The sequence below is a fragment of the Megalobrama amblycephala genome, linkage group LG9 (assembly GCF_018812025.1).
Source record: "Megalobrama amblycephala isolate DHTTF-2021 linkage group LG9, ASM1881202v1, whole genome shotgun sequence".
NCBI classification, from domain to species: Eukaryota; Metazoa; Chordata; class Actinopteri; order Cypriniformes; family Xenocyprididae; genus Megalobrama; species Megalobrama amblycephala.
Window position 1 is genome coordinate 32,987,174 of NC_063052.1, and position 17,468 is coordinate 33,004,641.

The 17,468-nt window shown below is 37.9% G+C and overlaps 1 protein-coding gene and 1 long non-coding RNA gene across 2 annotated transcripts; both read right to left on the reverse strand.

The window, feature by feature from the left end:
• Positions 1-591: 591 nt before the first annotated feature.
• LOC125276254 lies at positions 592-7,527 on the reverse strand. Its single transcript, XM_048203758.1, has 2 exons — positions 6,867-7,527; positions 592-2,896 (listed from the first exon to the last, which is right to left on the reverse strand). Exons 1-2 carry the CDS (start codon positions 7,525-7,527, stop codon positions 2,598-2,600), a joined length of 960 nt encoding a protein of 319 aa, XP_048059715.1. The 3' UTR covers positions 592-2,597.
• Positions 7,528-12,717: 5,190 nt separating this feature from the next.
• LOC125275740 lies at positions 12,718-15,195 on the reverse strand. Its single transcript, XR_007186496.1, has 3 exons — positions 15,080-15,195; positions 14,147-14,419; positions 12,718-12,968 (listed from the first exon to the last, which is right to left on the reverse strand). It is a non-coding gene; the product is annotated as an uncharacterized LOC125275740 (long non-coding RNA).
• Positions 15,196-17,468: the final 2,273 nt, after the last annotated feature.

Below are 17,468 nucleotides of genomic sequence, written 5' to 3' on the forward strand. Positions count from 1 at the left end.
CACTACATTGGTGGTGGTTGAGGAGATTCCCCCTTCTATATGTAAAGCACTTTGAGTACCCAGAAAAGCGCTATATAAATGTAACAAATTATTATTATAAAGTGTTACATACCCAGTTTAGGGTCAGGGAAAATAACAAAGTATTATTTACACTCAAAGCTGCTCGAATTCTCTCCTCTTTATTTTTATGTTCAACACCACCTTCACCATAAAACAAAGAAACTGCAAATTGGCTTCAGGGTTGGGCCAAGGCCAAAATAACAAAGTTGTATAGGCCTACATTTTGTTGTGTATATGTGCACCCTTTCGTTTTTCATTTTATGTTGGTGTGCCTATAAATGTTTAAATAAAACTTGATTGCTTGTTAAACATGTTCAGATTTTGGAGGATCTCTGTTTGACAAACATTATGAACATCATTAACAGGAGTCATTTTGTTGACTCACATGGCATACAAATGTGTTAAAGAGCCCTTATTATGGATTTTTGAAAAGTACATTTCATGTAGTGCGTAACTGTTAGGTTTTTGCTCCTAATTCGTGCCTCATCCCAGACCTCTTATTTGGCAATTGAATGAGCAATCACTCAGCGCTGAGGGAGAATATAGTCTCATTTTATTGATAAGAAAAGAGAGAATATATAGAAAGAGTACAAGGGGTGTAGTATAGTTTCAGCCAATGAGAAAGAGAATACATCATATAGATCATGTTATAGGAATGTGATACATATAGAAAAACAAGTCTAAATATGGTCATCTATTGGTCAGGTACCCATGAGGTCCCTTAGCATCCCAAGGACCTTCTCCTAAGCAGGGACCATTCCCTGTTTCACATTCACTCCTAGTAGAGCCTTATATGGAAATGGTTCTGGTACATAGAAAACCATATGTTTAAAACATAGTATACAACTTTGACAGAGGAAAAAAAAAGGAGCCTCAGTCCACATACTTTCAATGCTGAGACCAACATAAAATCTATCAATTGCCCCTTTTGGCAATAAAATTGCCACACCCAAGTCTCAGCATTACTTTCAAAATCATAACATTCTTCAGCAAACATTTCCTTCATTTTCCTTCAAAATTATTAACATTTAACAGGTCTATTCATCAAAGCATATTGAGAGGATACAAAGTTGTTCATGGCACGATTAATCAAAGCTCTAATAAATGGAATAATACAACAGATAATAAATGCCATAATTAATAGGATCACACCTATAGGAATCAAAGCAGATACAAGCATTTGTTGCCATCCTGTGAGCCATGCTAAGAACCCACTTTGATTATCAGTAACTTCTCGTTCTTGTAATTCTTGAGCAATTCTAGTCATATTTTTTAAACCCTCTGAAATTAAATGACCATCTGCATCATTCTCAGGGATTTAAGTACAACAAGAGGTACCAACAATAACACAAACTCCTCCTCCTGCCGCGGTTAATTGATCTAAAACTAGCCTGTTTTGCAGGGCAGTTAAACGGAGCCCTCGGAGTTCCTGTTGAACACCAGCCAATGTGTCTCTTGTAGTATTGATAAATGAAATTAGCTCATATCTTGTAACCTCAACTTCAATTTGAAGACTAGAGACACCTATTCCTGGAAACACTGCTTCAAAGAATCTTTCAGTACCAGTCCAGAGTCGATGTTGCATTGGTACTGGATTATCTCTACTCAAACTACTAGTTGAACTGCGACCAGAGAGGGAGCGTTTCTTTTTCTGTTTTTGTTTTGTCATAACGTGAGGTTTGTGTGGTCTAATAACCATGGAATATTCTTCCAAAGTTACTAGAGCACATCTTCCACTCCAATCTTCTGGAAGAGTAGTGTAGACTCTATGTCCACACAGCCAAAACCAATCTTTTACAGCTCTAGTTCCCCGTGAAGCAGGAGCATATCTGTAGCAATTTTGACCTGGCACAAGTGCACAATATTTAGAACACACATCTTGAATAAAAGGATTAGCCCATCCATAAGCAATCATAGTAGATATAGGATGTGGTGTTCCTTTAGAACACTCAGTCATATTAGCTTTTGGATAACGCAAAATACACCTCATACAACAAGACATATTTTCTATCTCACAATGATGGTATGTTCGATTACATTTACTTTTAGGAATTACCCCCAGTCTCACTGTTCCAGTTTCTCTTTCCATACATAACAGTGAGTCTGGAATAGAGCCAATGGTTGTCACTTTAGCATGTACTTGCGTTGCAAGCATCATTATTCTACTTTTTCCACAACTCCATATTGCACTTCTATTTGGAGCCATCATTCCAGTAATGCTAACAAAAATAGGGCATTCTAATTCTTCTTCTGTCCTTGGTGATTTAACCTCTACATGTGGTCCAGAAGCACTATGTGGCATTTTGGTGCAAACATAACAGTCACCTGTTTTTCCTTCAGATTTGGCAGTGTAGTTGGCTAATCTCCACCACATATTAGCTGCGAAGGCATGTGGTTCTTCTTCATAATGTACCCAAGTTTCATTACCAGTGCTAACAGCAGCTTGTATGTGAATAAACACATTTGTCAGCACAACCAGGTAAAATGTCAATTTAGCAATCATGGCTAGAGAGCTTCAATGATAATTATTGCTGGTTTTAGATCTCTAGCAATCTCTTTCTTCTTCTCCTCGTTGAACGTCTTGGTTCACCTTCCTTCGGATCTTTCCTTGGCTCACTGGCTTCCTTCTCCTCATTGACCAGAACGTTCCCCTGGGATGGAGCTGCTTTCAGTCGACTGGCATGGATCCACTGCGGCTGGAAGTCAGTCAGCACTCCTGTTCTCGTCACAGCAATCACTGTGGCGGGCCCCAGATATTTCGGCTCACCCAGTTTTGTGGGCTTCAGACACTTTATCAGCACCTGTTGTCCTGGAACGAAAGGATGAGTGGGTTTTTCTGCAGGAAGAGGGAGAGAGAGAGACACATCACCATTGATGCTATTCAAAGTTTTAATTAGGGAATCCACATAATCCGTGATGATCACCTCCGTGTCACCTGTGGAAAAATTGCCAGCGCGACCTCTGACCCATGGGGTCGGGAAAGATCTACCCATAAGGATTTCAAACGGAGACATCTTTGTTGTTGCTGATGGTGACATTCTAATTTCTGTCAATACGGCAGGCAGCAGATCAACCCAATTTCTGCCTGTATCAAGACACGCTTTATTAAGACGATCTTTGATAACCCTATTCATGTTCTCAACTTGTCCACTAGATGGAGCATGAAATGGGATATGTAATCTCCAGGTAATATTAAGCTCCTTGGCTAACAACTGCGTGACTTTGGAAGTGAACGGTGTTCCATTATCACTATCGATAACCATTGGTATACCAAAATGCGGTATAATGTCCTTAGCCAGAACTTTAACTACCGTCTGTGCATTTTCTTTTCCACACGGAAAAGCTTCAGGCCATTTAGAAAATCTGTCAACAATCACAAGCAAATATTTATTATTTCCGCAAGGAGGCATATGCGTAAAATCAATTTGCAAGTGTTGGAATGGTAGCTCAGGATGTGGTAAAGCGTCATGTTTAGTTGCCTTGTGCTTGTTAGTTTGAGCACACACCAGACAAGCATCCAATATCAACAGAGTATTTCTTTGAATATTTGCTATGCAATAAGATCGATTCAACATTTGTATCACTTTCTTTTTTGACACATGTGATACACCATGATAATGTCTACATAGCATAACAATCGCAGATGCAGGTAATGCAAGTCTACCCTGTTTGTCTCTCAAGATTCCAACTTGATCTGGTTTTACTTCATTGTCTGACCAGTAAGTCAAATCAGCTTGCGTAGGGTTAGCTTGTAATATTTTAATGTCCAAATCATTAGTCAATAATGAATTCATCATAGGCACATCTGTGCCCCTTTCACTTACATGTGGACTTAATATTACTTCTTTAGCAGCCCATTTCGCTACTTCATCTACAAATCTATTTCCTTTGGCTTCATCTGTTTCTCCTGACGTATGTCCTGCTACTTTAATAACAGCGAGTTTTGATGGTTGTTGTGCTGCATTAATGAGCTCCGCTACAATACTATGGTGAGCAATTGGCTTTCCATCTGAGGTTTTAAAATTTCTTTCTTCCCACAGTTTAGCAAAATCATGTACTATGCTATACGCATATTTAGAGTCAGTGTATATATTAACACACTGATCTTTTGCCAATTGACAAGCTCTCGTTAAAGCAATTAATTCTGCAACTTGCGCTGACTTATATGGCAAAGAGTATGCCTCAATTACACGATCAGGTAATTCAACAATAGCATACCCACACAAGTATACATTATCATTTGGCTTGAAACAGGATCCATCAATATACCAATTCTTCCCCTCCTCCAGGACAGATGCAGAAACATCTGGCCTGCAGGCAGTCGAAATCTGGATTCTGTCCAGGCACTCGTGCTCATCACTCTCAAATTCACCTTGTGTCAGCAACCTGTGCAAATGTACAGTAGGGCCATGAATAACAGAAGTTGGCTTCAAAATCAAATTAGCAGTAGCTAATAATATAGCCTCATAGCCAGAGCGGCGTTGAGCAGTCATATGTTGAGTAGAAATATTACTCATAATGACTCCTACCTGATGAGAGGTATGCACTATCAATTTATGTGATAACACAATTTTTTCAGCATCTTGAACCATGATCGCCGTGGCAGCCACTGCACGCAAACAAGCAGGAAGTCCCCTGGCTACTGAATCAAGAGTTTTAGACAAATAAGCTATGGGACGAAAAGTACCCCCATGTTCCTGGGCCAGGATTGCGGCGGCTGTACCCCCACTTTCATGCACGTATAAGTGAAAGTCTTGAGAGTAATTTGGGAGGCCGAGTGCAGGAGGTTTCATGAGGGAGGATTTCAAATGTCTGAATGCTTGATCCATCTGATCCTACTCCCAGAGTAGCAGTTCGTAGGATTTTATCATACATGGAACAGTTGGGCACCCATATTCGGCAATAATTAACCAGTCCCAGGAAGCTTTGCATCTGCTTCCGTGTCGATGGGTGCTTGAAAGTAGCAATAGCTTTCACTCTGTCAGCAGACAATTGCATTTTGCCCTGTGACAGTTCATGTCCAAGGTACTCGACCCTCCTCTGTACCCACTGTAGTTTCTCTCTTGATGCCTTGAAACCAGCCTCTGCCAAAATATTGCAGACAATTTTAGAGGCAGCAGCACACATGTCCTCAGTTGCACCAGTGATGAGGATGTCATCTGCATATTGAAGCAGACAGGTGTTTGGAGGAAGTTTGGCATTTTTCAGCGTAGCGTGCACTACAGCAGAGAAAACAGCCGGAGAATCCCTGAACCCTTGTGGGAGTCTTGTCCATGTTAATTGTGAATTTTCCAAGGTAAAAGCAAACAATGGCTGTGTTTGGCGATCAACAGGAATGCTGAAGAAGGCACTGGAAATATCCAGAACTGTAAAAAATGAATGTTCAGAAGGAATAGAATTAATTATAGTTTGCACATCAGGTACAATAGGAGACAATGGTGTTACTAACTCATTAACTTTTCTCAAATCTTGAGTTAAACGCCAAGAACCATTTGCTTTCTTAATTGGATTAATTGGTGTATTATAAGGTGAATGAGTGTGCACCAGGATGCCTTGAGCCAGTAATTTATCAATAACAGGAAGAATACCCTCCACCTTTTCTTTTGAGAGGGGGTACTGTTTCTGATACACAGGCTTGTCTGTGATTAGCTTAGCAACATAGGGCTGGACATCAATGAATCCTGCGTCATCCTTATGGGCCGCCCACAACTTGGGGTTGACGCCCTCAATTTCCTGTTTGAGCTCAGTTGCAGAATCATCTTCAAGGAGAGCATTTCCTGTATCAACAGTGAGAGAAAAGGCTGCAGGAAAAATAAGTTGTAGAGAGTCAGCATTAAAATTAAGTTGAATACCTAATTTATGTAAGAGATCGCGTCCCAGAAGAGAAAATGGTGAACTCGGTATTATCGCAAAAGCATGCATTTTAAACAATGATGGGATATCATTAGAAGTAACTGGAAATGTTGGTGTCATTTCACATCTCACAGGTACACCATTGATTCCCACAGAGTTTACATGTTTTCCTGTAATCGAGCCCTCATAGACAAGAGAGGATAACGATGACATCGACGCCCCCGTATCTATGAGAAAAACATAGGGTTTATGGTCAACATTTAATTCAATAAATGGCAAAACAGTTGACACATTCGGATAACTCAAAGAAATCAATGAAAAATTATCAGAAGAGGGCTCAGTCGAACTCAGTCATTGTTGCCAGGAAATGGGATACACTGGATTTTGTCTGTCAGTCTTTGCAGAAGGGAGCGCAAGTGGGGGCTTTTGCTTCAAGCCACCACCAGAGCCCTTCTTCTTCTGCTTTTCTGACCTCTGCCTCAAATCCCAAGCCTTTTTCCTACAGTCACGTTCCAGATGTCCTGGCTTGCCACAATAAAAACAGCGTCTCACATTTCCAAATTGTTGTGGACGAGGATTCACAACAGCATTCACTTGAAGCATTGCAGGAGTTTTGCCCCTGGAGACATCAAAAGCTCCAGCAGAGGAAAGCTCACGCAAGCGTCGTCCCAATTCATCAACAGAAATGGTAGTAATATTCGGAGTTGTTATACGAATTAACTGCGCAGTGTCTTTGTTCATATTATTTAGGAACATATTTAAGAACAATGGACAATTTTGTTCAATAGGAATCGCAGATTCCTCAACCCATGCATGTTTAAATCTATTAAAGAATGCAACAGGGCTTTCACCAGTTCTCTGTTTGGTATTGGCTGCATGCGAGATGTCTTGTTTAGCAGAAGACACTTTTAACAAAAAGGCAGTCAATTGCTTGAAAAAATCTTTAAGTTTACCTGAGCTGGCCCAAATCCAATCACCTGCTTCGTCCTCATCTTCCTCCGAATCAGTAATTAGAAGCACTCGTGAAGGTTTAGACAAATCAAGGGGCTTCGAATCTCCAGCTTTCTGAGATACAACACGACGAACAGGCGGTGTATCGTAGATGGGGTTTAAATAATAAACTTCTTCAATCATTTCCTCCTCTGTGATTTCCGCAGGCAGTGTTTTAGTCAAAATAAAACGATAATCTCGTCCCGTCAATTGACTGTAGGCAGTTAACCGTTGCAGCACTGCCACAAATTGATGTTGTGACTTAGCCGGATCAGGCAGATCTTTGCAAATAGCCACTGCCTCCGTAACACTCAGAGGAGTAATTTTGTAACCATCTGGAAGCTGTACAAACGGAAAAACTTCAGTTGTGGACGGCAACTGCGGATACAATCGATTGGTCAAGGGCTTTGGAATTTCAGCAGAAACAACGCATTCATATGGGGGAAGAGACGCATCAGGTTTCAGCTGAGACTGAGAGAGAGAGCTGTCTTGTTTTTTCAACTCTGGACCCTTATCCCAATAAGTTTTCATCTTCATCCAAACTTTATACGCATCTTTCATATAATCAATTGGCCATCCTGGGTCACCCCAAGAACCAAAGATCATATCTTTTGCAGCACGCATATCTTCATCTTTAAAAGAACCATCGCGGGGAAACAGATCTAATTGTATTTTCCCTTCTGACCATCCCGCGAGATTAGAGAGATAGGGTTCTGTAAAAAACGCTTTATTATTGCGATTCATGAAATCCCTCGGGGTTTCCCCCATCAACGGTCGACTAATCGTTTCACCCATTTAAAACAGCCAACAAAGATCTCTCCTTTGCTTAAAAAAAAGCCTTACAATTTCAGAAAATGGCCAAACAAAATACAAATTAAAGTCTGCAGCTTTATATTAACCTTTTAGTATTTTTGGCAAAAAGAAATTTTTTTTAAATTCAGTATTATTCATTCAACCGCCAACAAGGACCTGAGGATATCACCATGAAATGGACTAAGAGAGAGAGAAAAATTTTCAACTCAAACTCATCTATTCCCTTCCCACGTATATAATCCGTGAGGATAACACCAAAAAATGAAAGGGTGATCAATCCTCTTTCACTCTTCCCGCATTTATCAAAATACGAGGATATCCACTTTTAACAAATATGAAAATAGTGCGGCACAAAAATACAAGGATCAATTTCTCAACAGACAGTAAGATGCACTTAAGCATTTTATTTCTTACCTGTCTGGAGAAATCCCGGACGAGCCCCCAAATTGTTAGGTTTTTGCTCCTAATTCGTGCCTCATCCCAGACCTCTTATTTGGCAATTGAATGAGCAATCACTCAGCGCTGAGGGAGAATATAGTCTCATTTTATTGATAAGAAAAGAGAGAATATATAGAAAGAGTACAAGGGGTGTAGTATAGTTTCAGCCAATGAGAAAGAGAATACATCATATAGATCATGTTATAGGAATGTGATACATATAGAAAAACAAGTCTAAATATGGTCATCTATTGGTCAGGTACCCATGAGGTCCCTTAGCATCCCAAGGACCTTCTCCTAAGCAGGGACCATTCCCTGTTTCACATTCACTCCTAGTAGAGCCTTATATGGAAATGGTTCTGGTACATAGAAAACCATATGTTTAAAACATAGTATACAACTTTGACAGAGGAAAAAAAAAGGAGCCTCAGTCCACATACTTTCAATGCTGAGACCAACATAAAATCTATCAGTAACATAGCTCTAAGTGAATAAAAACATCCAGCAAAGTTTAAAATCTGAAAGTGCACAGTATATATAAAGTTCAGTCATGAAACTCTATCAATCGCTGATTGGTTCTTTCAGTACTACGACAAATACCAATCGGAGGTACTTCATCACTTACGTAGTTTTCCCAGCAAACACATTTACGTTGTGGCAACGTCTGTGGCGTGGTGCAGCGTTGCGCTCAACATTGTGACAACGTAGAATTGTAAGAGTTGTAGCAACGTTGTTGACGTTCGGACAACTTGTTTTTTAATGATAGATTATAAATATTTCCCCATTCTGCGTGTTATATTTTGGGGTTCATTTTTAAATGGTCATACGTTAGGTATTTAAATGCTTTTAAAATATCGTATATCACTTTTAAAATATCGTATATCATTATTTATAGGCAAACAGTAAATTAAGTACAATCAACACATGCAAGTGTAAACTTTGAAGAGTAAAAATGACATACAAGGCCAGCAATATAATTTAACTTTATTAAAACACAGCATATAATCAGTTAATCACATGTTAATTCCAAAAGGCATACATTTGTTTTGCATACATTAATAATATAATATATAAATAAAAATAATACTAAAAAGTAATTGTATATGCTTGTATATATTTATTCAACATACTTTTATTAAAAAAACATGGAAGATAACGAGTAAATATCCAAAGAAAATATATTTTATATATATTTCATACTTCCCACCCTCCCCCCCAATATATTTGTGTACATTTTAAATAATAAATAAATAATATAAAATAATATAAAATAAAAAAACATTTAATCAAAATGATCAAAACGTTTAATGAACAAAAATAGGTTCTGTACATGGCAGACGGGAGTGTAGTTGACCATCAGGGAACAGAGAGTGCTGAGTGTAGTTGACCATCAGGGAACAGAGAGTGCTGAGTGTAGTTGACCATCGGGGAACAGAGAGTGCTGAGTGTAGTACAATTATACAAAAAAATGTATGCTTACCTCAATGTAAAAAAATAGCCTGTTGAGGGGAAAAAAGGGAAACAATGTTAGAATAATTGCTTTATTCACTTTATTTGCTTTACACTAAGATTTTACACCCAAACCTGATGTACATTATTATAATAGAAAGTTAGAGATTTCAAAAGCAAAGTAAAAATCTTTTGTAACATTATTTATTGTCTTTACTGTCATATTTGTTTTTAACCCAGCATTTTCTAGAGTGAATAAACATCAACATGTACACGCTGAAGTCGCTGTCTGTTCAAGGAGTGCTGAAATGTCAATCACTCGTCGTTTCACTAGGGCAAATTTTGGCATTTAGTTAAAATATGTCGTTTAAATGACCAAAAGATGTTTAACACTTTTCCTAACAGTAAGGATATCTGAATACTAAAAGAAATATAGCTACACTGGTACAGTAACACGAGATCATAAACCAACTAAACTAACACTTCATACATGAACTATCAGATATTCTATCTGTCCAGTTTGTAGACAGAAGAGAAAATTCACATAGTGTAAATCAGGGGTGGAGCCAGACATTGTAAACATTTGGGGCTTAGCCCAAATCTATATTTGTCCAATCACAATTTAACTTTCCGTTAATAGCTTTACTGTTATGAAAGGAACTTTATAGTAGTATGCTGGAGTAAAGTTCATAAAATGTACATTGTTTCCCACAGGAATTTGCAAAATTTTGTTTGTGTGTACCTTCTCTGGGGGGGGGGGGGGGGGAGCTTAAGCCCATGTACAGTGTGCAAATTGAACAAAGAAACAGCATTGACTTGTACGGACATTAAAGAGGGCTCAGACATCTTTTTAGTTGTGATAGAGTCTCAGTCAACATTACACTGACACTGGTGTTTTAGGATGCCAAACAATTATTAGGCCTACAACAATAATATTACAATATGATTTAGGCCTTAATTATTCATATGACAGTAATATCCATGTATTGCAACAAATGCACTGTAAAATAAATTAACATTTTAAAGTAGTTACTTTACAATACAGTATAGGGAAATTACAATACTTTTGTAGGCCTACTAATAGAGTGCCCCAGGGATGACGCGTTTTTGTAGGCCAACCCGGAAGTTAGCGGCACATGGGTTCCCTCGACTGAAAGCCTATTCATTTTTCCCATAGGCTTTTAGAAAATCGCAGAAAACAAGCTCTGTGTTTAACAAAGGGTTATGACACTTACACGTTTTGTCTATCAAGATAATCTTTACAAGTTAACACAACATTTATAGATTTTGAAGCCTAAATAAAGTGGTCAGATATAAAAGGCTAACAGTAGGCTATAAACGGACTACAGCACACCATGGTCGCGGATCAACGTCGTCACCACCAAGCGTCCTCAAACTTTATTTAGAAAACAACTCTATTTAAAAACATGCTCGCTGATTATGATCTGCGCTGTGTATGAATACTTATCCACATTTTCATGAGAAATGCTGTCCAAATGTCCTGTTTGTCATGATGACGTCTAAAGTCCCCGCCAAAGGAAGTAGTCCCTTTTAGCAATTTGTTAGCAACCGCCGATTTTAAGACACAGTAAAAGTTTAAAACATCACAAGTGGGTTATAACTGGTGTGTTTTATGTCATAGATCAAAACGTGAAAGGATATGTTAACCACAGACCTTATTTCAGGCGATTTAGCAAAAACCCATTCAAAAAACCCATAGACTTACGGCGTTGGAACCGGAAGTCCTAAAATGCTAACTCGCTTCCGGGTTTTGCCTACAAAAACGCGTCATCCCTGGGGCACTCTATTTCTTCACTTGCAAGAGATAAACCGTTTTTTTTTTTTTTTGATCATCTGATCGCGTGAGCAAATGTGCGCACTTCTCTTTAAAACGCGCAGCACAAACAGGCTGTCTTTTGTTGTTTTATAAAGGCACAAAGCCATATCACGGTTTCGATTTTAGTTCGTTGGCAAAATACAACGTTGAGACCATTTAGGCTATACTTTTAGTATGTTTTATATTTTCGGTTCATTATGAAACAATGGCGGCATAGGGTCGTTAATGGGAAACAATGAATGAATGTTTAGCTGACAAATGTGCTAAAGTTGTCATATCAGCTGTTTTATCATAACAAAAACCCTTCAACCGGACCGAACGAGAGTCTCGAGGCCTGCCGCTGCTGAGTGAGTGTCTCTCCTTAAGCGAAGACTTCACATCACTCCTCGCTGATCTCCGGCTGAAGCCTTCTAGTGATGGGAAGTTTAGTTCTTTTCCGCGAACCGGTTCTTTCGGACAGTTCGATTCAATAAACCGGTTGAAAAAACCGGTTCACCGGTTCTTTTACGCTCCGACGTAATGACGTCATCCGCGATGACGTCGTCTATTGCGGGCCGGGATGAAAAACAAGTGATTCAAATATATAAAGTTAGTAATCATAACATAATTAGTCAACTAAAACATTATAATCTGAAGCGTTTCTTACAGTTTAGTTTTGCATCTAAAGCATCCAAACACAGGCAGTGATGTGCAAACAACGTTTTTTACAGTTAAGTGAATAAATTAGTCTTCATCAGCGCAGAAACCATGATCCTCTTACATTATGATTTATTTGTAATTAAATAAACTTATGTTTCGCCAGATTGGCCCCTCATTCGAGTCCTCTCAGAGCATCAGTTGTCCTAGTTAACCGGTGCTGTGATGTTACTGTTCGGTAGCTTCAGATCACAAGCTGAATCACGCATGTGCAGTATCATCAGCTTATCGGTTCTCAAAACGGACACGTTCTCGCCCACATAGCAAAACTGGTTTGGCCCAGTGATGGGCCACACAACCCACTTTCTCTTGGCCCAAATACAGCAGTGAATTACGGTACATGACTGGACCAGGTCTGGTTGCCAGAACTCGGGCCACATATGGCCCATGGCATAGCCATATTTCAGCCTAATGTGTGACTATAGCTGGCCCTATTCTGGTACTATTCAGGACCAAACATTTGATCTAGCCACTTTATACACACCCTTGGCCCAAATGAAAAATGCCTGAACAACAATAGTATTCTGAAAAAATATTTATTGTTTCACATTTAAACAAAACAACAAAAAACAATGCTTGAATGTCAGTGCCATGTTTCACACAGCTCTTGAACATCTATGTTTCAGTTCATGAAAAAGTGGCACTGTGCACACAACTCTTGAACATTAAAACAAGTCGCAAGTCCGTTAACCTGTTGTACTCTCCTGACGCTCTTTTCTCTTCATCCTCTCTCTCCTGCCACCATCACTATCTGGGGCCAGATATAGCAATCTTTTGGAATCAATGTCCTTTTCTGTGGCCGCAGACATCAGACGGTTACGCCTCACAGCCGCTGAAACATACATGTAAACATGGTTTGAAATTAGCTTCTGTATCAAAAGTTAATGTGGTTATTGAATTGAACAATCACCATCAAGACTATTCATCACAAATTACATCTTAACAAACCATTCTTGAGATATGAATTTTTGGAAGTTGTTGGCACGAACATACGTACATATACACTACCGTTCAAAAGTTTGGGGTCAGTAAGATTTTTTAATGTTTTAAAAGAAGTCTCTTCTGCTCACCAAGCCTGCATTTATTTGATTAAAAATACAAACAAAAACAGTAATATTGTGAAATATTTATTCCTGTGATCAAAGCTGAATTTTCAGCATCATTACTCCAGTCTTCAGTGTCACATGATCCTTCAGAAATCATTCTAATATGATGATTTGATGCTCAAGAAACATTCATTATTATATCAATGTTGAAAACAGTTGTGTACAATTTTTTTTTTTCAAAATTCTTTGATGAATAGAAAGTTCAAAAGAACAGCATTTATTTAAAATAGAATATTTTCTAACATTATAATTGTCTTTACTGTAACTTTTGATCAGTTTAACTCATCCTTGATGAATAAAAGTATTGATAAATTTTATTTCTATCCCCCAACAATAAAATTAAAATTCTTACTGACCCCAAACTTTTGAACGGTAGTGTTTATTGTTACAAAAGATTTAGATTTCAGACAAATGCTGTTCTTTTGAACTTTCTATTCATCATAGCATCATGAAATAAAAATGTAAATAACTGTTTTCAACATTGATAATATTCTTGAGCATCAATTCATCATATTAGATTGATTTCTGAAGGATCATGTGACACTGAAGACTGAAGTAATGATGCTGAAAATTCAGCTTTGATCACAGGAATAAATTACACTTTACTGTATATTGACATAGAAAACAGCTGATTTACATTGGAATAATATTTCACAATATTACTGTTTTTGTTTATATTTTTAATCAAATAAATGCAGGTTTGTTGAGCATAAGATACTTCTTTTAAAACATTAAAATCTTACTGACCACAAACTTTTGAACGGTAGTGTAAGTTTTAACTTTTAGTCATTTTTTGTATAAGAAAGAGTGCAAAAAAAACAATATGAAGTCCAAATAGTAGGTTGCCAGAGAAAAAAAAATTACTAAAAACAAACATAACTATAATAAACATTAATATACTCACATGTTTGCAAACTAGATGTCTGCTCCCTGGTGTGGCTCAGTATGCTTTGATGGGACTAGAGAAGGTGCAGCATGGCTTGGTCTATGGATCTCAGAGCTGGCATGACTTCATCTCAGTGCTGGTGTTGCTTGATGTGTGGATCTCACTGCTGGCATGCCTTAATGGATGAATCTCAGAGCTGATGTGCCTCAGTAATAATGTGCCTGCTATTGTCTCTTGGGTTGAGCTCAGGACTGCTATGGCGCCTTGGGTAGAGGTCAGGAGTGCTGTGGCCTTTTAGGTAGAGGTCAGGAGAGCATGAGAAAATAACCAGAAACAAACAATAAATAAATAAATAAGCAGAAAAGAGAAATAAGCAGAAACAAGAAAATGGTGCCTTTAATAAAAAAAATTAAATAAAAAAAAAAATAAAATAAAAAAAATTGACATAAACCAAAAAAATCTAGCAGAAATCTTTTTTTTTTTTTTAACAAACGGAAAAATGAATAAAGGTGTTGTTGTTTTTTCATTTCTGCTGATTTCATTTCAAATTGAAAGAAAAACTATCAAAACACAAACCCATTTGCTCTCGTTAATTTGTCAAACAACACCATTGTATTATTAAATCTATACAACTTGAATATTACAACATGGCAGCATTTACTCGCTAAAAATACAGTCGCAATACAGTTTTTTTTAAATCCATCAACGTATGTCACTTAACTTTAAATAAATAAACGGCTGTGAAATAATATAAAAATGTCTAATGTCATCTGAATGTAATCAACGAACATTGAACATTAGTGAACTAACATGATTACATTTTAATATAGCCTACGATTATGAATTGTTAGCCACATCTTTAACTTTCCAACAGTGTTAACTCATACTAACTCTACAATAAAAAAGCAACGTCAAACCAAATATATATAATATTTTCCAATATTCACTTACCAAACTTCGCTCGCTTTGCTCGAGTTGAGAAGTCCACGACCGTTAGAGAAGTGCCTCAAGTGCATTCAGTGCGTGCCCGCCCAATTCTTCAATATCGCCGATTCCGGGAGATTTTTTTTTTTTTTTTTTTTTTTTTTTTTTTTTTTTTTTAAATCTTGGTTAAAGCGTTCTAAACCGTTACCAAACCAGCTAAATCGCAAGATTACACACTTTCAACTGAAGAAAAAAAAAAAAAAATTCCAAAATCGAACGTGGACAAGGTACAAGATTGAGTGTTTAATGACTACAATGAGGTTAAAACTGCAAACCCATGAAGCATTGCGCTTTTCTAGATGCGACCTGATTGGTAGATTTTTTTTTCCCCATTAAAAATTTTCATTAAACATTTTCAGAGAGAAGACATTTTATATATATATATATATATATATATATATATATATATATATATATATATATATATATATATATAATTTGCTTTGTGTACTGTGTTAGACTGTCTTAGTATTGTGCTTTTGTTGGTTTGCTTACTTCTGTTGTCCTCTATTATAAATCTCTTTGGATAAAATTTTTTCCTGAATAATGTAGGCTAATGTATTTAAAGTTTTAATGAATTTAAAGTTTATGGTGTTTCTTAATTATTGATGAAACCTTGTTGATAGAGAGCAATAAACCCACATTGCAAACAGGAATAGGGGAAACAGCTTTGTGTATAAAAAATATTATCAATTATAAAAATATCTGTGGGAAAAGACTGGCCACACATATGTGGTCCACAGTTCTATATTTTACATGTGGGCCAAATAATACACTTAACAGTTGGCCCATATCTTGTTTGCCGTCTTAAAGACGGTTCCATCTCCACCATAACCGGGCCATGTTCGGTTCACATGCCTTATGCCAGTGCCGACTGAATACCAGATGTGCCGGCCTAATGCCAAATTAGGGCCAAAAGTCTTTGCTACCTGGGCGGTTGTGTACTGATGATCCGAAAACCGTTGCAACCGATTCTACTCGAGAACGAGATTGAGATTCGAGAACCGCGAGAGCGATTCAAGGAGTCGCTTGTTTGCTCTCGCTGTAGTTTGATTACGTAATTTTTTATCTTTATATCACCTTGTTTAGAAATTAAATAAGCTGTCCATGGATTATTTATGAAACAAATAAATGTTTAGTTTGATAAATCTAATTGTTTCCAATCTTTAAAAAAAAATAACTTGAAAGCACAACTGCACAACTTTTACTATATTGCTTTTTAAATAACATTAATATAGAAAAATAAATTGTAGAACTATTTCTGAACATTAGTTTGGATCTGTGTACAAAATATTATGTTCATGTTGGCATGTATTATGTACAGTATTATTTACAGTATTTTATGCTATTAATCTGCTATGGTGTATTTGGAAAAGCATGTATTATTTTCAGCATGTATTATATCACACTGTCCGATGACTAAACTTGACTAATGTGCTTTTTGTTCTCTTGAAAAATGATACGCATATGCAGTATCATCAGCTCACCGGTTCTCAAATCGGACATGTCAGAAAGAAGCGGTTCTCGGTTGTGTACTGATGATCCGAAAACCATTGCAACCGATTCTTTACTCGAGAACGAGAGCGGTGCAGACCGTGTATGTTCGTTCAAGTGCGCCGCGCATGCGCACTCATATCAGCTGCTCTGCTGCTCGTGCTCATCATCATCAGTTCTCTCACAGCAGATTAAGTCAGTGTACTGTTGGAGTAACTGAATAACTCCGGGATGTTGATTTATTTCGAGAGGTAGTGTCAGGCACGTCAAAAAGTGAGTAACTTTAGTAATTTGTGGATACGTGTTTGCTAACTTCTTGAACTGGAGATGCGAACTGTTTGGAACGATTCAGACCGATTTGGTGAACTGGTTCAACCGGTTCACTGAAAAGAACCGGTTAAAAAGAATGATTCGTTCGCGAACTGGACATCACTAAAGCCTTCGCCGCCTGGAAGAAGCTCGCCTGGAAAGACGCTTTCGCTGCTGTCGAAGAGGCGGACTGCTGAGCTCGCCGACGAAGAAGCGCCGGCACCCTCGTCGACTGCCGCCTCGAGCACCATCTCGAGCCGCCCGCTTCCTGCTTCCGGCCACTAGTGATGGCGAGATGAAGCCTCATGAAGCATTGAAGCTTTTCAGCCAAGTGGTTCACAACAGGGTTCATTTCTCGAGGCTTCATTTGCTCACAATACCACTTGGTGGTCAAAGAGTGTAAAACAAGGAGATACATTACAGATGACCTGATGTGATCTGTGATACACTTTATTTTGCGGCAGTTAAGGCATAGAAATAACGGTGAAGGAAAAATCAATTTCCACAAAGACTAATATATTTTTATGAATGTAATGTGTATTTACTAGTTGTA